This window comes from Tachyglossus aculeatus, chromosome 17, assembly GCF_015852505.1.
Source record: "Tachyglossus aculeatus isolate mTacAcu1 chromosome 17, mTacAcu1.pri, whole genome shotgun sequence".
NCBI lineage: Eukaryota > Metazoa > Chordata > Mammalia > Monotremata > Tachyglossidae > Tachyglossus > Tachyglossus aculeatus.
The window spans coordinates 35,017,188-35,036,774 of NC_052082.1; the positions used below are offsets into that span (position 1 = coordinate 35,017,188).

Sequence of the window (19,587 nt, forward strand, 5' to 3'; positions counted from 1 at the left end):
CAGATGGTTTCAGAAGATTGGATATTAGAATGCTTTGTGACAGTTGTGAAGTTGTGTGGCCTAGTGGAAAGAGCACAGGGCCCGGGAGTCAAAGGAGCTGGGTTCTAATCCCAGCTCTGCCAAATGGTTGCTCTGTGACCTTGAGCAAGTCACTCAACTTCTCTATGCCTCAGTTTCCTCATCTGTAAAATGGGGATTCAATATCTGTCCTCCCTCCTACTTAGACGCTGAGCTTACTAAGCACTGGGGTAGATACAAGCAAAGCAGGTTGAACACAGTTCCTGTCCCACATGGGGCTTACAGTCTCAATCCCCATTTTACAGATGAGGTAACTGAGGCACAGAAAGTAAAGTGACTTGCCCAAGGTCACACAGCAGACAAGTGGCAGAGCCGGGATTCTTCAGCCAACTCACCTCCAGTCCCCAGCTCCCAAATAGCCCATACTCTCTTGTGGCTTTCTAAAGTCATACTAATTAGTCTGCCTCATAAGTACCTATATTCTGACCCTAAGGGGGAGAATAAAGCTGATTATGTGAGACAGTGTGCAGGCTTAAAAGAAGTTCCATGAAAATCAATGTGTGACTAAATGAGAGTTTTTAAAAGGAATTTTTGAACAACGTGCATTAAATCAGAATTCAGTAAAGTTATGTGTTTTTCCTCCCGTAGGAGCACCGGGGAACAAAAGAGTTGTAATTTTTGTGGATGATTTAAACATGCCTAAATTGGATCGATATGGATCTCAACCACCAATTGAGCTGCTTCGCCAGTATCAAGATTTTGGTGGATTCTATGACAGAGAGAAACTTTTCTGGAAGGAAATTCAGGTCCTTTTAGAGCCAAAATGATTTTTACGACTTTGGTACCACTAATTACGGTTTCTGAATGTACCTTCTGACATTTTACCTCTTGACATTAGTCCTCATTCTCTCACCCATGGGGGTGGAAAAAGCAGCACCAACCAATATCTAGGCTCCCATCGTCAAGTTTTGTTTGTTTGTTTTATGATATTTGTTAAGCGCTTACCATGTGCCAAGCACTGTCTTAAGTGCTGGGGTAGATACAAGATAATCAGGTTGGACACAGTTCATGTCCCACATGGGGCTCACATCTTAATCCCCATTTTACAGCTGAGTTAAGTGAGGCACAGAAAAGTTAAGTGACTTGCCCGTAGTCACACAGTGAACATGTGGCAGAGCTGGGATTAGAACCCATTTCCTTCTGATACCCAGGTCCGTGCTCTATCCCCTGGGCAACACTGCTTCTGTTTAAATAAGAGGAGGAGAATCAACAACTTTACCTTCCCTGTCTCCACCCCTCCACCCGAGAGAGAGCTTGCAGAGGACACCCAGTTCAGGAATTCTGGGGCCTCTGCTTTCCTGTCTCTGGACTTTGCGGACAGCTATGTTTGGGAGGAAGAGCAGTCACTGATCCTGGAGTTCATCCCTTTGTGCCTTGATGGTGTTCTTGTGGGGGCCCACAGGGGCCAAATCCTCAAACCCCTGTGCTGCTTCAGGGCTCCTAGGCCAGCCAGGGATTCAGAGACAATTCACAGGGTCTTCTGGCATTTCACGGGAAGCCAGGCCTCCAGACTCAAGGAATGAAGACAGTACTTTGGATTGGTCCCACCCTGAGACAGTGGACACCAAACTGCCCTAGGGCACTTTCCGAGAAACCGCCCACGGGCTCTCTAAAGCCAGAAGTTGGCCCAAATCATGCCAAGATTTCCTTGGCAACTGCAGGCTTTATAACCAGGGTGATCACTGATGTCACTTGCCCAATTCAGGTGCCCCTTTGTCAGCCTGGTAGCAGCAGGAGCACTGTTTGTAGCGTGCATTTCACCAGTTATGTATTGTAATAATAATCGCAGTATTTGTTAAGCGCTTACTATGTGCCAAGCACTGTACTAAGCGCTGGAGTGGATACAAGCAAATTGGGTTGGACACAGGTCCCGTCCCACATAGAGCTCGCAGTCTTAATCCCTATTTTTCAGATGAGGTAGCTGAGGCACTGAGAGGTGAAGTGACTTGCCGAAGGTCACACAGCAGACAAGGGGCAGAGCTGGGATTAGAACCCAGGTCCTTCTGACTCTGAGGCCCATGCTCTATTCACTAAGCAACTCTGCTTCTCTTTGATATAATAATAATGATAGCATTTATTAAGCACTTACTATGTGCAAAGCACTGTTCTAAGCAATGGGGAGGTTAAAGGTGATCAAGTTTTCCCATGGGGGGGTCTCACAGTCTTCATCCCCATTTTACAGATGAGGTAACTGCGGCCCAGAGAAGTTAAGTGACTTGCCCGAAGTCACATAGCTGACAGTTGGAGGAGCCAGGATTTGAACCCATGGCCTCTGACTCCAAAGCCTGTGCTCTTTCCACTGAGCCATGCTGCTTCTAATAATGTTGGCACTGGTTAAGCGCTTACTATGTGCAAAGCACTGTTCTCAGCGCGGGGTGGGGTGGGGGGAATACAAGGTAATCAGGTTGTCCCACATGGCGCTCACAGTCTTAATCCCCATTTTACAGACGAAGTATCAGAGGCACAGAGAAGTTAAGCGATTTGCCCAAAGTCACACAGCTGACAAGTGGCGGAGTCAGGATTAGAACCCACAATCTCTGGCTCCCAAGCCCGTGCTCTTTCCACTAAGCCACGCTGCTTCTCTTAAGGGAATGCTTCTCTTGATATGGAATGTGAATCAAAAGTCATCAATCGTATTTAAAGTCCACATAGCCTCGTGAATTGCACCAGACAGGGGTTGGGGACGGGGGACCCCTGATTTTCCCCTTGACCCCAGAGTCATTACATTCCCTTCCCAGGTCCCTGTGGGCAAGGATGACACCCCACTTCTATTTTATGAGACTCAACAGAGTCAAGCTCAAAGGGTTTCAAGCAGGAGGGAGAGGTCCAAGAGATTGAGAAGGATTAGAACAGAGAAGAATCTGGGAAGCAGCATAGCCTAATCGATAGAACACGGGCCTGGGAGTTGAAAGGACCTGGGTTCTAATTCCGGATCCTCCCCTTGTCTGCTCTGTGTAGGACAAATCACTTCTCTGTGTCTCAGTTAACTCACCTGTAAAATGGGGATTAAGAATGTGAGTTCTACATGGGACACGGACTGTGTCCAACCTGGTACATAGCAAGCACTTAAATGCCATTAAAAAAAATATGTCCAACATGACTATAAGGAGGTCATTGTTGTTCCTTGAAGCAGTCTTGCCCAAGGTCACACCTTTGGGATGCTTGAAGGCACAGGGAAAGGTGTAGGCTACCAACCCCAGGAGACTGGGATGGTAAATAGAGGGGACTTTGGGCCTGAGGTCAGCGTTTGTTGGGTTTTTTTGGGTTTATTTTTTTTGGAATGGGGGACAAGCAAGCATGTTTGAAGGAAAAAGAGAAGCCAGAGTTTGAAAATAGAAGTGAGGGAGGGGAGGAGAGTGACAACAAGGGTGTTCAAGAACTGAGAAATGATGGAGTCAGAAAGTCAGAGAGGAGGTAGATCTAAAGAAGATGGGCAACGTGGCTGAATGACTGAATTTTGTCTGGGTTTGATTTGATTGCATTTCTCCTTCTGTAGGAAGTGACCATTGCAGCAGCCTGTGCCCCTCCTGGAGGTGGTCGGAATCCAGTGACTCCCCGCTTCATTAGACACTTCAGTATGTTGTGCCTGCCAACCCCCTCCGAGCAGAGCCTTAAACAGATTTTTAAGGTGAGTAGAAACCTGATTTTAAGAGAATAGACTCTATTAATCAAAGCAGCATGGCTTAGTGGAAACAGCACGGGCTTGGGAAGTCAGAGGTCATGGGTTCTAATCCTGGCTCTGTCGCTTGTCAGCCGTGTGACTTTGGGCAAGTCACTTAACTTCTCTGTGCCTCAGTTACCTCATCTATAAAATGGGGATTAAGACTGTGAGCCCCACGTGGGACAACCTGATTATCTTGTATCTACCCCAGCGCTTAGAACAGTGCTTGACATTCATTCATTCATTCAATCATATTTATTGAGAGCTTACTGTGTGCAGAGCACTGAACTAAGCACTTGAGAAGTACAAGTCACACATAGTAAGCACTTAAATACCATCACTATTATTATTATTTACTATTGATGGTATTTTTTGAACAATTACTGTGCACAGAGTACTGTACTACATGTTTGGGAGAGTACAAATACAACAGAGTTGGTGGACAAATCTAGAGAAAACAAATGAATCTGCTTATCTCAACCTCCTGATTCAGAGACCTGGTTTTGAAACTACCATCTAAAATATGGTAATTAATTTGATTAATTAGTATCTACCCCAGAGCTGAGAAAAGTGTTGGCATATACTAAGTGCTTAACAAATGCCATGATCATTTATCACTAATAAGGTGCTTCCACTTGGATGCTAGATGCATCCAAGAATATCTTCTACTTGGTCGGTGAAAAAATGGTGTTGGTAATTACTAGCTGATTTTTGGCATAGTCACGTTGGTTCCAACACTTGAAGAAGTCATCACTGAAGAAAGGCAGAGTTCCTGGATCTGATGGGTTGCCAGTTAAGGTCTGCAAGAAAGGCACAGGTGTGCTGCTTAATTCATTCAATCGTATTTATTGAGCGCTTACTGCGTGCAGAGCGCTTAATCTCCTTCACGAGTCATTTCTCAGCAAAAGGAACATTGAGGAAATCCCACTGCCATTACAACTACGAGCAGTTTTGGGGCAGAGGCACTGGACACTGTGAAATACACGCAGCAGTTTCTTTTGTGCGGTATCCAGTCGAAGTCAAAGTGGCAGCAGCCATCACGCTAATGCTGGGGAGTAGCACCACAACCCAGCAGGTGGTTGCCTCAGTTGCCCAACTTAGCCAGCTGTTTTACAGGGTTTCTCCTGGGCCTGTCTGCCTCACAGACACCCTGGGCAGTTCCTTAGTCAGAAATCTTCACTCCCTGATGGACCCGCTCTAGCAGGGATTCCCCTACTTGCACAACTAGGTAGAGAACCTAAGTTTCCTGATTCCCAGAGCCATCCTTTTTCCCCACTGTTCAAGTGGCAAGGCACCACTGTAGATGATAATTCACAGAACCCAGTCTGACAACCTCCACTGAACCAGTGTTCGTCACACCACACATTTGCTGGATGGGATATGTGAGGAGAATGGAAAAGAGCAGCATATCCAAATGGGGTGAAATGGTGGAATTATAAAAAGGGTACTCAGAAGAAACACTTCTAAGACACAATAATCATCCAATGCCAAACATTTAGTACAGTACTCTTCATGTGGTAACCTTTCAATAAATACCACTGACTGATTGATCCAGAAAAATACTTGTAACTTATTCCACCTCCTCAACCAAAGATTAATGGCCAACAGATTGCTTACCAGCACATGTAGTGGTCAAACGGTGGACCAGACGGGAGGGGCAGGAGAGGCAAAGTGCACATCTGTACCCGAACAGCTAGTTTGACTGCTTTGGTCTCCATTCTCTGAGAATGTGTGTACCAATACTTGTGGATTTTTTATGATATTTGTTAAGCGCTGACTGCCAGGCATTGTTCTAAGTCCTGGGGTAGATACAAGCTCATCAGGTTGGCCACAGTCCATGCCCCACATGGAGTTCACAATCATAACCCCCATTTTACAGGTGAGGGAACTGAGGCCCAGAGAAGTTAAGTGACTTGCCCAAGGTCACCCAGCAGACAAGTGTTGGGGCCAGAACTAGAACCCAGGTTCTTCTGACTTCCAGACTCTTGCTCTAGCCAAGTATCTATGTAAATTATATTAGGCAAAATTCTGCAGGTGGGCTCACAGGAGGCATTGGCTCACATTCTGTTGACCTTAGGCTATTTATTTTGGAGGGTGAGCAGCCCAGAGCCAGGATTGCACTGGTTTGTTCTGTGATCCATTGACATCGACTCTGACTCTACTGCTGTAAAGACATCCCTTAAGGGAATGAGGCCAGAAGCAGTTGAGCAAAGAGGATCCAATGTACTCCCCTCCCATGGGTCTCTTTTGGAGTTGCTTTCCATGGTATGCTTGTTCTAAAAAGAGACTTTAAGAATCTAAGAATGATACATGAGAAGCTGCCAAATGATGAAAAAGGACAGCAATGGCAGTGCACTGTGTCTCCATCTGCCTCGGTTTCTCTGGTTGTCATATTTACTTACTGGAGCTGTGAAACAAAAATTTTAAAGCCAAACAAATTTGCGCTCCAGAGCCAACCTGCCGACAAGCTTTTAAAATTGTTTTTCTTTCCTGGCATATGATTTGTTTTGTAAAAGTATTTCTTCCAGAAGTTGCGTAATGCTTTACAGTTACTATATTTAGTGTAGAGTATTTTAAGTGGACCATTTGGTATTTTTTGGCAGAAGAGTATTCTAATCACTAAGCCACCACCCCTCCAAACAAAAAACCTCAATCTACCTCCGAGCAAGACCCCAGAAAACCTGAACTCTAGAAGACTGAAATAATTATTTTATGATAAAATACATTTCATTCATGTCCTCTGGTTTATCTTTTTTTATTTCTGGTTCCAGGCTATCTTAAGTGGATTCTTGTATGATTTTACTTTTGCTGTAAAGCTAACCGCACAAAGTATTGTGAATGCTGCAGTTGATATTTATGACAGAATGAGCATTGATCTTCTCCCAACACCTGCGAAATCTCATTATGTGTTTAATTTACGAGACTTATCAAAGTGCGTGCAAGGTACTGTAGAGCACATGGTGGAAATTCATTTTCTGTTTCAACATAAAAAATGGAAGACTTTCCTCCACTCTTTGACCCTTGGGCCAGAGAAACAGGATCGTTATGTGAAAGTACACACCAATCCCTTTCAAGCAATAGTATTTATTGAGCATTTACTCCGTGCAGCACTATAATAAGTGCTTGGGAGAATACAATAAGTTTAATAGCTCTCAAGGAGTTTACAATCTAGGGGGAAGATAGACAATAAAATGCCTTTTAGGCAGGGAGGTGCATTGAAATTCAATAAAAAGACTAAGAAAAAAAGAGCTGCACAAACTAAGAAATGGGTTTTGCTTCATAATCGTCTGCTTTTGAGGTATTGTTCCCCCATTAGTATTTGCTGGAAAACAACTGGAATCTGATTTTATTTCCATTTTACAGTCCCTACTTAAACTGGGAGCCCCCTGTGGGTTGGGGATTGTGTCTGACCAGAGTAATTTATATCTACCCTAGCACTTAGAACAGTGCTTGACACATGATGAGCACCAAACAAATACCACTAATAAAGTGTTTCTGGCTGACTTTCTAACATTTTAAATGCTTGCTTAGTTGGCCGGATCTCTCCTTTCATATCTCCCTAGCCACCTAATTCTCCCTTTCTTAATATTCCTGTGTCTAGATACTCCTGAGTCTCATAATTACCTGTGTCGTACTCCATGTCCGGTTAAGGCTGAGGGGAAACTAGGAAAATGTAAATCTCCCTTCACTTCTTCACACCATCCCTAAAGCCTTTCATTCCCCTGATTTTCCATCCTTGTTACTGCCCAGGCTCTTTTTAGTCTGGAAGTAGCTAGATGGAAGACTGCAATGGAGTCAATGAAGGGAGGTCAGTGAGACCCCCCTGAGGGAGGTGGGCCCAGGGCAATGAGAATCAATCAATCAATCAATCATATTTATTGAGCGCTTACTGTGTGCAGAGCACTGTACCAAGCGCTTGGGAAGTACAAGTTGGCAACATATAGAGACAGTCCCTAACCAACAGTGGGCTCACAGTCTAGAAGGGGGAGACAGAGAACAAAACCAAACATATTAGCAAAATAAAATAAATAGAATAGATATGTACAAGTTAAATAAATAAATAAATAAATAAATAGAGTAATAAATATGTACAAACATATATACATATATACAGGTGCTGTGGAGAAGGGAAGGAGGTAAGACGGGGGGGATGGAGAGGGGGATGAGAATAATATGAACCGCTCCATCAAAGGAGGGGTTTGGGTTTTTTTTTTTAACTTTTTGTATCAGGCATCCTCCAATGTGACTCAGGAACTATAAGAGATCAAACTCAGATATTTAGGCTATTTTGCCACGAATGCCAAAGAGTCTTTCATGATCGGCTAATCAACAATGAAGATAAGGAATATTTTCACACTATGTTATCGGAAATGGCCAGTAAGAATATTTTTGTTTGTTTGTTTGGGGGGCTGGAGGGAGGCAGGGAGGGAAGGGCATTTAAGTCTGGGTACAAGGTTGGAACAAGAGGTGTTCAACATGGGGCAGGTCTGCCTGGAACTTGCCACCCTAGAGGGAAAACTATTGTGCCACTGCATCTTTGGATAAAGCATGGGGCTAGAAGTCAGGTCATGGGTTCTTATCCCAGCTCCCCTACTTGTCTGCTGGGTGTTCTTGGGCAAGTCACTTCACTTCTCTGTGCCTCAGTTACTCATCTATAAAATGGGAATTGAGACTATGAATCACATGCAGGACAGAAACTGTAGCCAACACGATTTGCTTGTATTCACTGCAGGACTTAGGACAGTGCATGTTACATAGTAAGTGCTTAACAAATACCATAATAATAATAATAATAATAATAAAGAGATGTGCATAAGTGCTGTGGGGCGAGGGGCTAAGACAAGGACTTAAGTGCTTGGGGAGGTGAAAACTCAGTGCAGAGAGGAGGTTGCTTTGGAGTGGAGGACTGAAGGAGATGTAATTTTAGTGGGGCTTTGAAGATAGGGAGAATGGTGATCCTACTGAATGTGAAGGGGGAGGATGCTCCAAGCAGGAGGGCGGGCTTGAGCAGAAATAGCATGGCTTAGTGGATAGAACATGGGCCTGAGGGTCAGCAGGACCTGGATTCAAATCCTGGTTCCACAACTTGTCTGCTGTGTGACCTTGGGCAAGTCACTTAACTTCTCTGTGCTTCAGTTCCCTCATTTGTAAAATGGAGATTAAGACTGTGAGTCCCATATGGGAAAGGGACTGCCCAACCCAATTACCTTGTATCCACACCACCACTTAGTACAGTGCCCGGCATATAATTACCACCACAATTATCATTATTATTATTATTTTAAGAGGTTGATGGCACGAGAGAGGTGCGGCACAGTAAGTAGGTTGGCATTAGAGGAGCTAAGTGTGTGGGCTGCGTTATAGTAGAAGAGTGAGGATAAGAAATGGGGTGAGAGACAATTGAGTGTCTTAAAAGCTGATGGTCAAGAGTTCCTGTTTGACGTGGAGAATCAGTAGTTCATGAACGAAAGGCCTAATTATACTATTAAAATAAAAAGGGTTTGTGCTTTATCAATGAAAAATATTGCATTCAATTTCAAGAAGTTGGATTTCCTCTTGAATTCCCCTGTTGTAAATAGTGAACCAATGGAGGAGGCGGATAGTCAACAGGATTAGGGTTCTAGGATCTTCAGCCAGAACTGAGTATTCTTAGAATGGAATGTTTCTTCCTTTCAAGGACAGATACAATCCCAGAGGGTTGAGTCTGTGGAATCCTCTTTGTAGATTAAATGTAAATGCGCTCATAGAGCCTATCTTTCTATATAATTTGATGTTCAGGCAAATAAATGTGGATATTTTGAAGGGTATTTGATATGCTTTAAATACTCTGCTTAATTATAGTGTGCACATACATCATTTCAGATCTTCACTTGTAGGTAAACATTTTGGAATCACAGTTGAACCAGAATATTTTGTGACTAAACCCATCATTTTTGGAGATTATATTAAAGTAAGTATATGCTGTATTAATTTGATAACAATTTAGTTTGAAATCACATATAATTTAGATAATTTTTCCCACTGGAATTTCAAGAATGAAATAGTAAGATCAGGAATAAAAAATGTAAATGTGATTTCCCCCTACATTACATATTCAAAGTCATAAATTCTAGACCGTTCTTAGGAGATGAGTATTATTATTATTATTATTATATGCTGTCAAGTTGTTTATGATTCATAGCCACTCCGTGGAAATACTTTCTCCAGAACGTCCTGTCCTCTGCCATAATCCGCAACCTTTCTAATCGTTCTTCTGTTATTGTTTTTATGGTCTCTATCCATCTAGCTGCTGGTCTGCCTCTTCTTGGTTTTCCCTGGAATTTTCCTAGCATTAGTGTCTTCTCCAGAGAATTAGTCCTCCTGATTATATGTCCAAAATATGCTAATCTGAAATAATCGAATCGAGTTATTTGGCCTTCCAAAGAAGAAAGGAAGGAGGGCTTGAGGAGAAGCAGCATTGCCTAATGGATAGAACATGGGCCTGGGAATTAGCAGGACCTGGGTTCAAATGGGATGAGTGTATTTGAATGAAATCCATTAAGGCAGTCTGAATTACACGGCCAAACTCGGGCACGAGCACACATGACGTAATGGATAGAACACGGACCTAGAAGTCGGAAGGTCGTTAGTTCTAATCCCAGCTCTGCCACTTGTCTGCTGTGTGACTTTGGACAAGTCACTTCACTTCTCCATGCCTCAGTTACCTCAGCTGTAAAATGGAGATTGAGACAGTGAGCCCCGGGTGGGACAGGGACCGTGTCCAACCCGCTTTGCTTGTATCTACCCCAGCGCCTTAGTATAATGTCTGGCATATAGTAAGCTCTTAACAATTACCGCAATTATCATCATATTTATTATTATTATTTCAAACATGAAGGAATCAGGCCATGGTAGTTCCATATGCCATCATGGTGCCCTCACCTTCTTTAGGATGTCAATTGCTTGTATTGATCCCAATGCTTAGTACAGTGCCTAGCACATAGTAAGTGCTTAACAAATACCATTATCAGTATTATTCACTGTCACATGGAATCTGGCCTCTATCATTTTCCAGTTCCTTATATTCATTTCAACTTCTGGAGGTCATAGCTGTGCAGATGACTAGTGTCAGAAAAGATTATCTCTTGGTGTTCAACAATTACTTCTATTTATTGATCTGACTGGTAAAGTACACACTGTTTTTAGCCACTGGAACTTATTGCTTACTCGTATTCACTATTTTTAAAATATCTGTTATGGCCCAAAGTTGCATAGTCATCCATTTCCTATTTGTCATTTGCTCTGGGACTGTGGAAAGAGCCAGGGAAATTCTAGATTCTTGTTGGCTCCATGAAGTTCTGTATCCTCCTACGATCGTCTCCTTCATCTCCATCTGATTCCTCTTACTTAGACTGTGAGGCCCATTTGGGACAGGGACTGTGTCCGTTCTGATTAATTTCCATCTACCCCAGTGATTAGAATGGTGCTCAGCCCATACTGGCTCTTAAGTATAATCATCATCATCATCATCATGGAGAAGGAGAGAGTGGTGTGGACTAACCAGAGTGCCAATCTTCACTGCTCCTTCTATTCTTGGGACTCTAGGCCACAGCAATTGTCCTGCAGAATCCTGAGAAGATTTCAAGATTGGTGTGTGGGCTCTACAGTTTACGAACCTAATTCAGCCCCTAGGAGATTCTCTGGTTGTTGACTCTCTATGCCAGGCTACCAGAAACATTGCCCAGAAGTGTGTCTTTGTGTTGCCACTCTAGCCAAAATAAGGCATCCACTACCCACTAAAAAAAAGTCAACCAAATACTTACAACATTTGAGCATGGTATTTATTCAGATTACAATGTTGTTAGCCCAAAGCCAAATACTCAATGGGGGAAATAAACCCAGGTTGGAAAAAGTAATTTATTTTCCCCCTTTTTTTTTAATAGTGGAACTACCCATAGTGAAAGATCTCTTGAGTTGAGGAGTCCCCCACAGTCCGGTAAAGGATATCTTTGAGGAATGTCTGCCAAACAATAATAATTATGGTTTTTGATAAGTGGTAGCTAGGTGTCAAGCACTGTTCTAAACACTGGGATAGATACAAGACAATCCAGTGGGACACAGTCCCTGTTCTATATGGGACTCACAGTCTAAATGGGAAGAAAAATAGGCATTAAATCTCCATTTTACAGGTGAGGAAACTGAAGCACTGAGAAAGTGACTTGCCCAAGGTCACAAAACAGGCAAGTGGAGAGCTGGGATTAGAACACAGGTTCTCTAACTCCCTAGCCCATGCTCTTTCCATGAGGTCACCCTGTTCCTCATTTCCAGGCCATTCTAATTGCACCAGTATACTAATTGCTACCACTTCATGGAGGAGTGTAATCATAATAAAAATAACTGTGGTATTTGGTAAGTGCTTGCTATGTCCCAGGCACTGTAGATAGAAGATAATCAGGTCCCACATGGGGCTTACAGTCTAATAGGAAGAACAGGATTTAATCCCTATTTTGCAGATGAGGTTACCTAGGCATCGAGAAATCAAATGAATTGCTCAATATCATGCAGCAGGAAAGCGGAAAATCCGGGATTAGAACCCAGATCCTCTGACTCCCAAGCCCGTGCTCTTTCCACTAGGCCACATTACTTCTCAGCAAGTAGCATGGAAAACACCCAAACAGCAGCTCGTTCTGGTCCAAATGGTTTAATACCTACTCCCTCACAGGAGTTCCCAGCACATGCCCATGGCTCTAGGCGCTGAGCACGTGTCCCTATAAAACTGGCCTCTTGTAGATTTTGTCCATTTGTTCCCTCAGCCAAACAATGCTGGTCATTATCAGCATCCACTCTTGGTACTTTCTACGATACAACACGATCCAGGCACATCCCTAGATGAGGAACACAACCCCTACAGTTAGGGTCCCTAGAGAAAATAATTTATCACCTTTGTGCGTCTCTCAAACCCTGACCCTCTTTTTCGATTCCTTTCCCGGGAATCATCCTGTAGATGGGAGCAGATAAAGGTGATCGAATATATGAAGATCTGACTGACATGGAAAAGATCGCAGGGGTGCTACAGGACTACCTTGATGATTTTAATTTGACAAATTCTAAAGAAGTTAAATTGGTATTCTTCCAAGATGCTATAGAACATGTTTCAAGGTACTGTCGTACTCAGTTTCTAATGCCATGTTTCAACAGAACCGATATTGCTTGTTTTAAGAGGTCAATATGAAGATTGAAAGGACTCATCATTACAGCTGTTATTTACAGTAAATATTTCAGGCCTGCAAAAGAATAAGACTATAGTTTAAGTACTGGTTCTGATACAGTATTTGGGACCTTATCAATCAATCAGTGGTATTTACTGAGTGCTTACTATGTGCATGTGGAGCTCTATACTAAGTGCTTTGGAGAATACAATGCAATAGAATAGGAAGACATGTTCCTTGCTGACAGTCTGTGGGGGGAGACAGGCAATTAAAATAAATTACAGATAAAGGAAATAGTAGAGTACAAGCATTTCATTCATTCAGTAATATTTATTGAGCGCTTTCTGTGTGCAAAGCACTGTATTAAGCGCTTGGGGGAGACTAATATAACAACAGATACATTCTCTGCCCACAGTGAGTTTACAGTCTAGAGACAAGCTTATATTAAATGCTGTGGGCCTGGGATGAGAATCAAAGTGTTTAAGGGGTACTCAGACAAGTGCAAAGGCAACACAGAGTGGAGGGCGAGTGTTTTAGGGGCTGAAAACGAAAACTGCTAATTTCCGATAAAGGAACATTTCATGAATCAAGCTAACACAATGTCACTATCAGGGAATTGTTGCTGATGAGGTGGTGCTTCCTGACTGAATCTTAAGTAACTGTAGTATTTGTTAAGCACCTACTCTCTCCCTCAAATCTGCTTTCTTATTTCATATTCTTATCTCAGACTTCAGACTCTTATCTCAGTCAATCAATCAATCAATCGTATTTATTGAGCACTTACTGTGTGCAGAGCACTGTACTAAGCGCTTGGGAAGCACAAGTTGGCAACATATAGAGACGGTCCCTACCCAACAGTGGGCTCACAGTCTAGAAGGGGGAGACAGAGAACAAAACAAAACATATTAACAAAATAAAATAAATAGAATAGATATGTACAAGTAAAATAAATAAATAAATAGAGTAATAAATGCATATTGTCTTCCTTCCTAGCTGCTTCTGCAGTCTGCTGAAAACCCCATGTGCTCACTTGCTGGCAGATTTGCTCTCAATCAATCAGTGGTATTTATTGAGTGCTTCCTAGGTGCAGAGCATGGGAGGGAAGGTAGTCTCCCTGTGCTACAACCTCTGAAGTGTATATAATAATAATAATGGCATTTATTAAGTGCTTACTATGTGCAAAGCACTGTTCTAAGCACTGGGGAGGTTACAAGGTGACCAGGTTGTCCCACAGGGGCTCACAGTCTTAATCCCCATTTTACAGATGAGGTAACTGAGGCACAGAGAAGTGAAGTGACTTGCCCAAAGTCCCACAGCTGACAAGTGATGGAGGCAGGATTTGAACCCATGACCTCTGACTCCAAAGCCCGTGCGAAGTACCCCAGAATAGTGGATAGAGCTTGGACCTGGCAGTCAGGAGTTCTAATCCCAGCTCCGCGACTTGTCTGCTGTGTGACCTCGGGCAAGTCACTTCACTTATGTGCCTCAGTTACTTCATCTGTAAAGTGGAGATTTAAGACTGTGAGCCCCATGTGGGACAAGGGGCTGTGTCCAACCCGATATGCTTGCAACCATCCCAGAGCTTAATACAGTGCATGGCAAATAATAAGCACTTAAATACCATAATTATTAAGTATTATTATTATCAGACCAATATCTGGAGGCTTGAGTGTTTGAGGAGCTTTGGAATGAAAACTGATCAGTCAGTCAGTAGTATTTATTGAGAGTTCATTTTAAGCAGAGCCCTATACTAAGAGACATACAAAAGAAGTAAAAAATCAAAACTTCAAGAAGCAGAGTCTATTAAGGAAAGATGGGAAAAGCACAATAGTACTGCTACTAGTACTACTATTACTAATAATAGTACTCCACCACTTGTCAGCTGTGTGACTTTGGGCAAGTCACTTAACTTCTCTGGGCCTCAGTTACCTCATCTGTAAAATGGGGATTGAGACTGTGTGCCCCCCATGGGACAATCTGATCATCTTGTAACCTCCCCAGTGCTTAAAACAGTGCTTTGCACATAGTAAGCGCTTAATAAATGCCATTATTATTATTATTGTTACTTGTTAAGCATTCACTATGCACCATGCACTGTACTAAGTGCTGGGTTGATACAAGGTAATCAAGTTGGATACTACCTTTCTGACATGAGACTCACACTCTAATAGGACATAGGATTTAATCCCCATTTAGATGAAGAAACTGAGGCTCAGAGAAGTGAACTGACTTGCCCAAGGTCACATAGCAGATAAGTGGCAGAGCTGGGAGTGGAACCCATGTCTTCTGACTCTATTCACTAGGCGACACTGCTTTCCCAAAGTAACAAATATGAATATATACAAATTATATTCTAATGGAAATGACAACTTCCAAAATGACTTCTCCAGTTCAGACCTCTCTAATAACCTGGAATCCCACATCCTCTTACCTCCAGGACATCTCCACTTAGATGTCCATCAAAGTTACCGTGTCTAAACCTCACTTCGTGTTGTTTGTTTTATGGTGCTGTAAAATGAAGATTGTGACTGTGAGCCCTGTGTGGGACAGGGACTGTGTCCAAGTTGAGTTACTTGAATCCACCCTAGCTCTTAATATAGCATGTGGCACATAATAAGCACTTAAAAAATACCATCAATATTATTACTTTTATTATTAGCATGGCCAAGTGGACAGAGCACAGGCCTGAGAGTCAGCAGAAACTGGGTTCTAATCCTGACTCTGCCACTTGTCTGCTGTGAGACCTTAGGCCAGTCACTTCACTTCTCTGTATTTCAGTTCCCTCCTCTAAAATGGGACTGTGAGTCCTTTGTGGGGCCGAGACTATGTCCAATCTGATTAGCTTGTATCTAGCCCAGCACTTAGAACAGTGCTGGACACATAGTAAGCACTTAGCAAATACCATCATCATTATTAATTGACTGCTCTGCACACGATAAGCACTCAATAAATATAATTGAATGTATGAGTGGGTGTCTGTCGCTGCTGCTCCTATGTCTGTCTTAGTGACAAGGAGAGAAACAATCTCTCTCTGTCACTGTTTATTTGTTTCTCCATTCTCTTTCTGCCTTTTAAAATATTTCCTTCCTGGGTATTATTTATTCCTTGCTTTGGTTAGAAGAGCACTATATTGAGCTCTGGGAAAGGTAGGAGGAAAATATTGAGCTTTGGACACTGGCCCAAAGATGGCTCACGGTTTGAAAGGGAATTAGTGGGTAAGGGAAACGGCAGCAAAAACCTAAGGAGAGAAGTAAGGTTCACTGCTGAAGGAGTCATTTTCAGGCTCCACATGGTTCTGGAAGGATTAATCATAGTACTAAGCACATGGGAGAGTATAATACAACAGAGTTGGGAGATATATTCCCTAGTTTTCTGGAGCTTCTCCTTCAGGGAAGGGTTTGCCAATGGCTGATGGAAGGAGGAGGCAATGCTGTGAGTCCACTGGACCTCAAATGAGGGAGGAAAAAATAATGAATCAATGGTATTTATTGAGTACTTACTATATGCAGAGCATGTCCTAAGCACTTGGGAGAGTACAACAGAGTTGGTAGACACATTCCCAGCCTACGACAAGCTTGCCATGGATTGATTAACTTTGAACCTTTCACTTGTAAAAGGAGTATTCTCCCAAACAGTCAGTCAATTGTATAATAAAAGCTCAATAAGAGGACTTACTGTGTGAAATATGCAATGATAAACAGACACAGTGAGTTTTATACAGTATACTTAACACACTAAGTGCTTAATAATTGATTGATTGGACAAGATCTGCACTGAGATTTAAGCCAACAAGTCCCAAACTAGATTACCAACCCTTATCCCTTATTCCTAAAAGTACTGATTGAGCAAAGAGAGAAATTCACCAATACTCTACAGTCAGGCTGGAAGCAAAGCATGGCTGAACTTACTGTAGCACAGGCAGAAGGGCTTTAAGACTTTGAATTCCCCCTCCTAGAAGCTTGTCTCCATCCCGGTCAGTGGAGTTCAATTCCTACTAGAAAGCCCTAGTGAGTGCTGGGAAATACTTTCACCTTTCCTTCCCTAAAATTCCCTGGCCACCATTCAACAAGACCTTTAATTGGAAATCACACAGCTTTCCCTAAATACCGAATGTAACATCACACAGACTAACAACTGGGACTAAATTCCTCTTCTCTTGACTCTCAGGTCACAGCAGTTTCCATTGAAAAATCAGCAGTTTGGGGTCTAAATTTAGGCATGCTTCTATTAGGTTCCAAGGTTTTTTTCTTGTTTAACTCAACCTGGAGACCTAGGGACGAGGAGTGAACTGAACTCTCAAACCAGACAAGGTCAAAATCAGAGTTTAATTAGTAATGTCATGGATAGGATCACAACCAAGCACGCCTACTACAGACAAGGTTTGCAAGATAGTATTTACAGCCATAGAAGCTGAGGGTCTGATTATTGAGTCAGGCAATTAAACTGTTTGCTACCTGAGAGCTCTGAAGAGGAAAAACTGAGAAATAGGATTTAGGCTAAAATAGCACCCAGTTTAAGAAAATTCCTTAAGGGTAGGGATAATGTCTACTTTATTGAATTCTCCCAATCACTTAGCACAGTGCTCTGCAGAGCACAAGTGCTCAATAAGTACAATCAATAAGACTGTAGCATGGCCTAGTAGAAAGAACCTGGGCCTTTGAGTCAGAGGACCTGTGTTCTAATCCCAGCTCTGCCACTTGCCTGTTTTGTGACCTTGGTCAAGTCACTTAACTTCTCTGTGCCTCAGTCACCTCATCATCATCTGTAAAATGGGAAAAGACTGGAAGCCCCATGTGGGACATGGACTGTGTCCAACCTGATTATCTTGTATCTACCCCAGCGTTTAGTACAGGGTCTGATACTCAGTAAATACTAAACAAATACCATTTTTGCAAAAAGAGTCGGGGCTTGGTTTGGGTGCTGCTTACACAAATAGCACTGGCAATATGGAGATAAAGAGACATTGGCATGAGCTAACCTCAACTGTAATTCTAACCAGGAAATTAAATGTGTACTCTACTTCCATGCAGAATCGCTCGGATGATTCGACAGGAAAGGGGAAATGCCCTGCTTGTTGGAGTAGGAGGGACGGGAAAACAATCTGTCACCAGACTCGCTTCTCATATGTGCGGCTATAAATGCTTTCAGATCGAACTTAGTCGTGGCTATAATTACGAGAGTTTCCACGAAGATCTGAGGAAGTTGTATACAATGGCAGGCGTAGATGGCCAAGATATGGTTTTTCTTTTCACAGACACGCAGGTATGTTTAAGTAGCTTCAGTGAGAGAAGTGGAAAGGGAAATCATCATCATCAGTGGTATTTACGGAGTGTTTACTGCGTGCAGAGAACTGTATTGAGTGCTTGGGAGCATACAGTTCAACAGAGTTGGTAGGCACCTTCCCCGCCCAAAATGAACTTTTGGTCTCAACTCCTCTAAGGTCATTTTTTTCCTGCTCATTCCCTCCCTCCTTCCTGGAATGCCCTACCCCTTCAGATCCTCCAGGGGAAAACTCTCCCCAACCCCGAATCCTCTTGAAATTCCACCTCTTCCAGGAGGCATTCCCTGATTGGATTCTTCTCCTGGGGTCCTGTTCTCTCAATCATCACCTCAATACTTATAAACACACAGACACTTGCAACACTTCCGTGCCAACCCAGCTTACCCCGTGGCACTCTTTCCACGAGCCTTGGGCAAGCCACTTAACCTCCCCATGCCTCAGTTTCCTCACCTGTAAAATCTAAAAATCACAGGGGCATTGTGAGGTGTAAACTAAAATCTCCCGGCTGTAACACGTTGTGGGCAGGGAACGTGTCTACCGACTCTTCTGAATTATATTCTCCCAAGCACATAGTCCAGTGCTCTACACATGAGTGCTTAATAAGTACTGATTGATTGATTGACTGATTGATAGGCTATACGCTCATTGTGGGCATGGAACGTGTCTACCAATTCTGTTGTATTGAATTCTCCCAAGCGCTTAGTACAGTGCTCTGCACCCAGGAAGTGCTAAATAAATACCATTGATTGATTATGTAAGTACAGTTTATGTACTCTAATATCTAAACACATATTCATTCATTCAATCAATCAATTGTACTTATTGAGCGCTTACTGTGTGCAGAGTACTATACTAAACACATATATTTAAGCACATATTCTCCTCTCTTCCCCCTCTTCTAGACTGTGAGCTCACTGTTGGGTAGGGATTGTCTCTGTTGCTGAATTGTACTTTCCAAGTGCTTAGTACAGTGCTCTGCACACAGTAAGCGCTCACGAAAGATTGAATGAATGAATATTCATTCACTTATCCGTCTTTCCAGTCTTTTGCTGAAGCCAAGTTTTCCTTCTAACAATAAGGGGTACAGGAATTGTATCTTTTACTTCTATTGAACTCTCCCAAGGTTTTAGCTTAGTGTTCTGCTATTTGAAGTACTGCTCCATTGAGCATGTTTTGGTCACCTGCTCAGAAGTGTTCTGACTGAAATCTTGCATATCTGGAAAACAATGAAAGGACCCAATATGCCTCCCTTGCTCTCAGAGCGATTATGGTGGCATCTCTGATGCCTTAGAGGTAATTCTACCATATCCCATATGTTAAGGGAAGGTTTGTGCAAATGCCTAAGGATTAGGTTCCCTATTGGCTCGTAGATTTCGTCG

At 42.7% G+C, this 19,587-nt stretch overlaps 1 protein-coding gene across 1 annotated transcript in view; it reads left to right on the forward strand.

Annotated features, from left to right (window-relative positions):
- The window catches only part of DNAH6 (dynein axonemal heavy chain 6), a 184,179-nt gene that overhangs the window by 88,443 nt on the left and 76,149 nt on the right, over positions 1 to 19,587 (forward strand). The window contains exons 40-46 of the mRNA XM_038759544.1: positions 667 to 824; positions 3,575 to 3,706; positions 6,511 to 6,682; positions 7,970 to 8,116; positions 9,616 to 9,689; positions 12,723 to 12,877; positions 17,958 to 18,189. Of these exons, the coding sequence (XP_038615472.1) occupies positions 667 to 824; positions 3,575 to 3,706; positions 6,511 to 6,682; positions 7,970 to 8,116; positions 9,616 to 9,689; positions 12,723 to 12,877; positions 17,958 to 18,189 (1,070 nt within the window). The remainder of the gene's footprint in view (positions 1 to 666; positions 825 to 3,574; positions 3,707 to 6,510; positions 6,683 to 7,969; positions 8,117 to 9,615; positions 9,690 to 12,722; positions 12,878 to 17,957; positions 18,190 to 19,587) is intronic.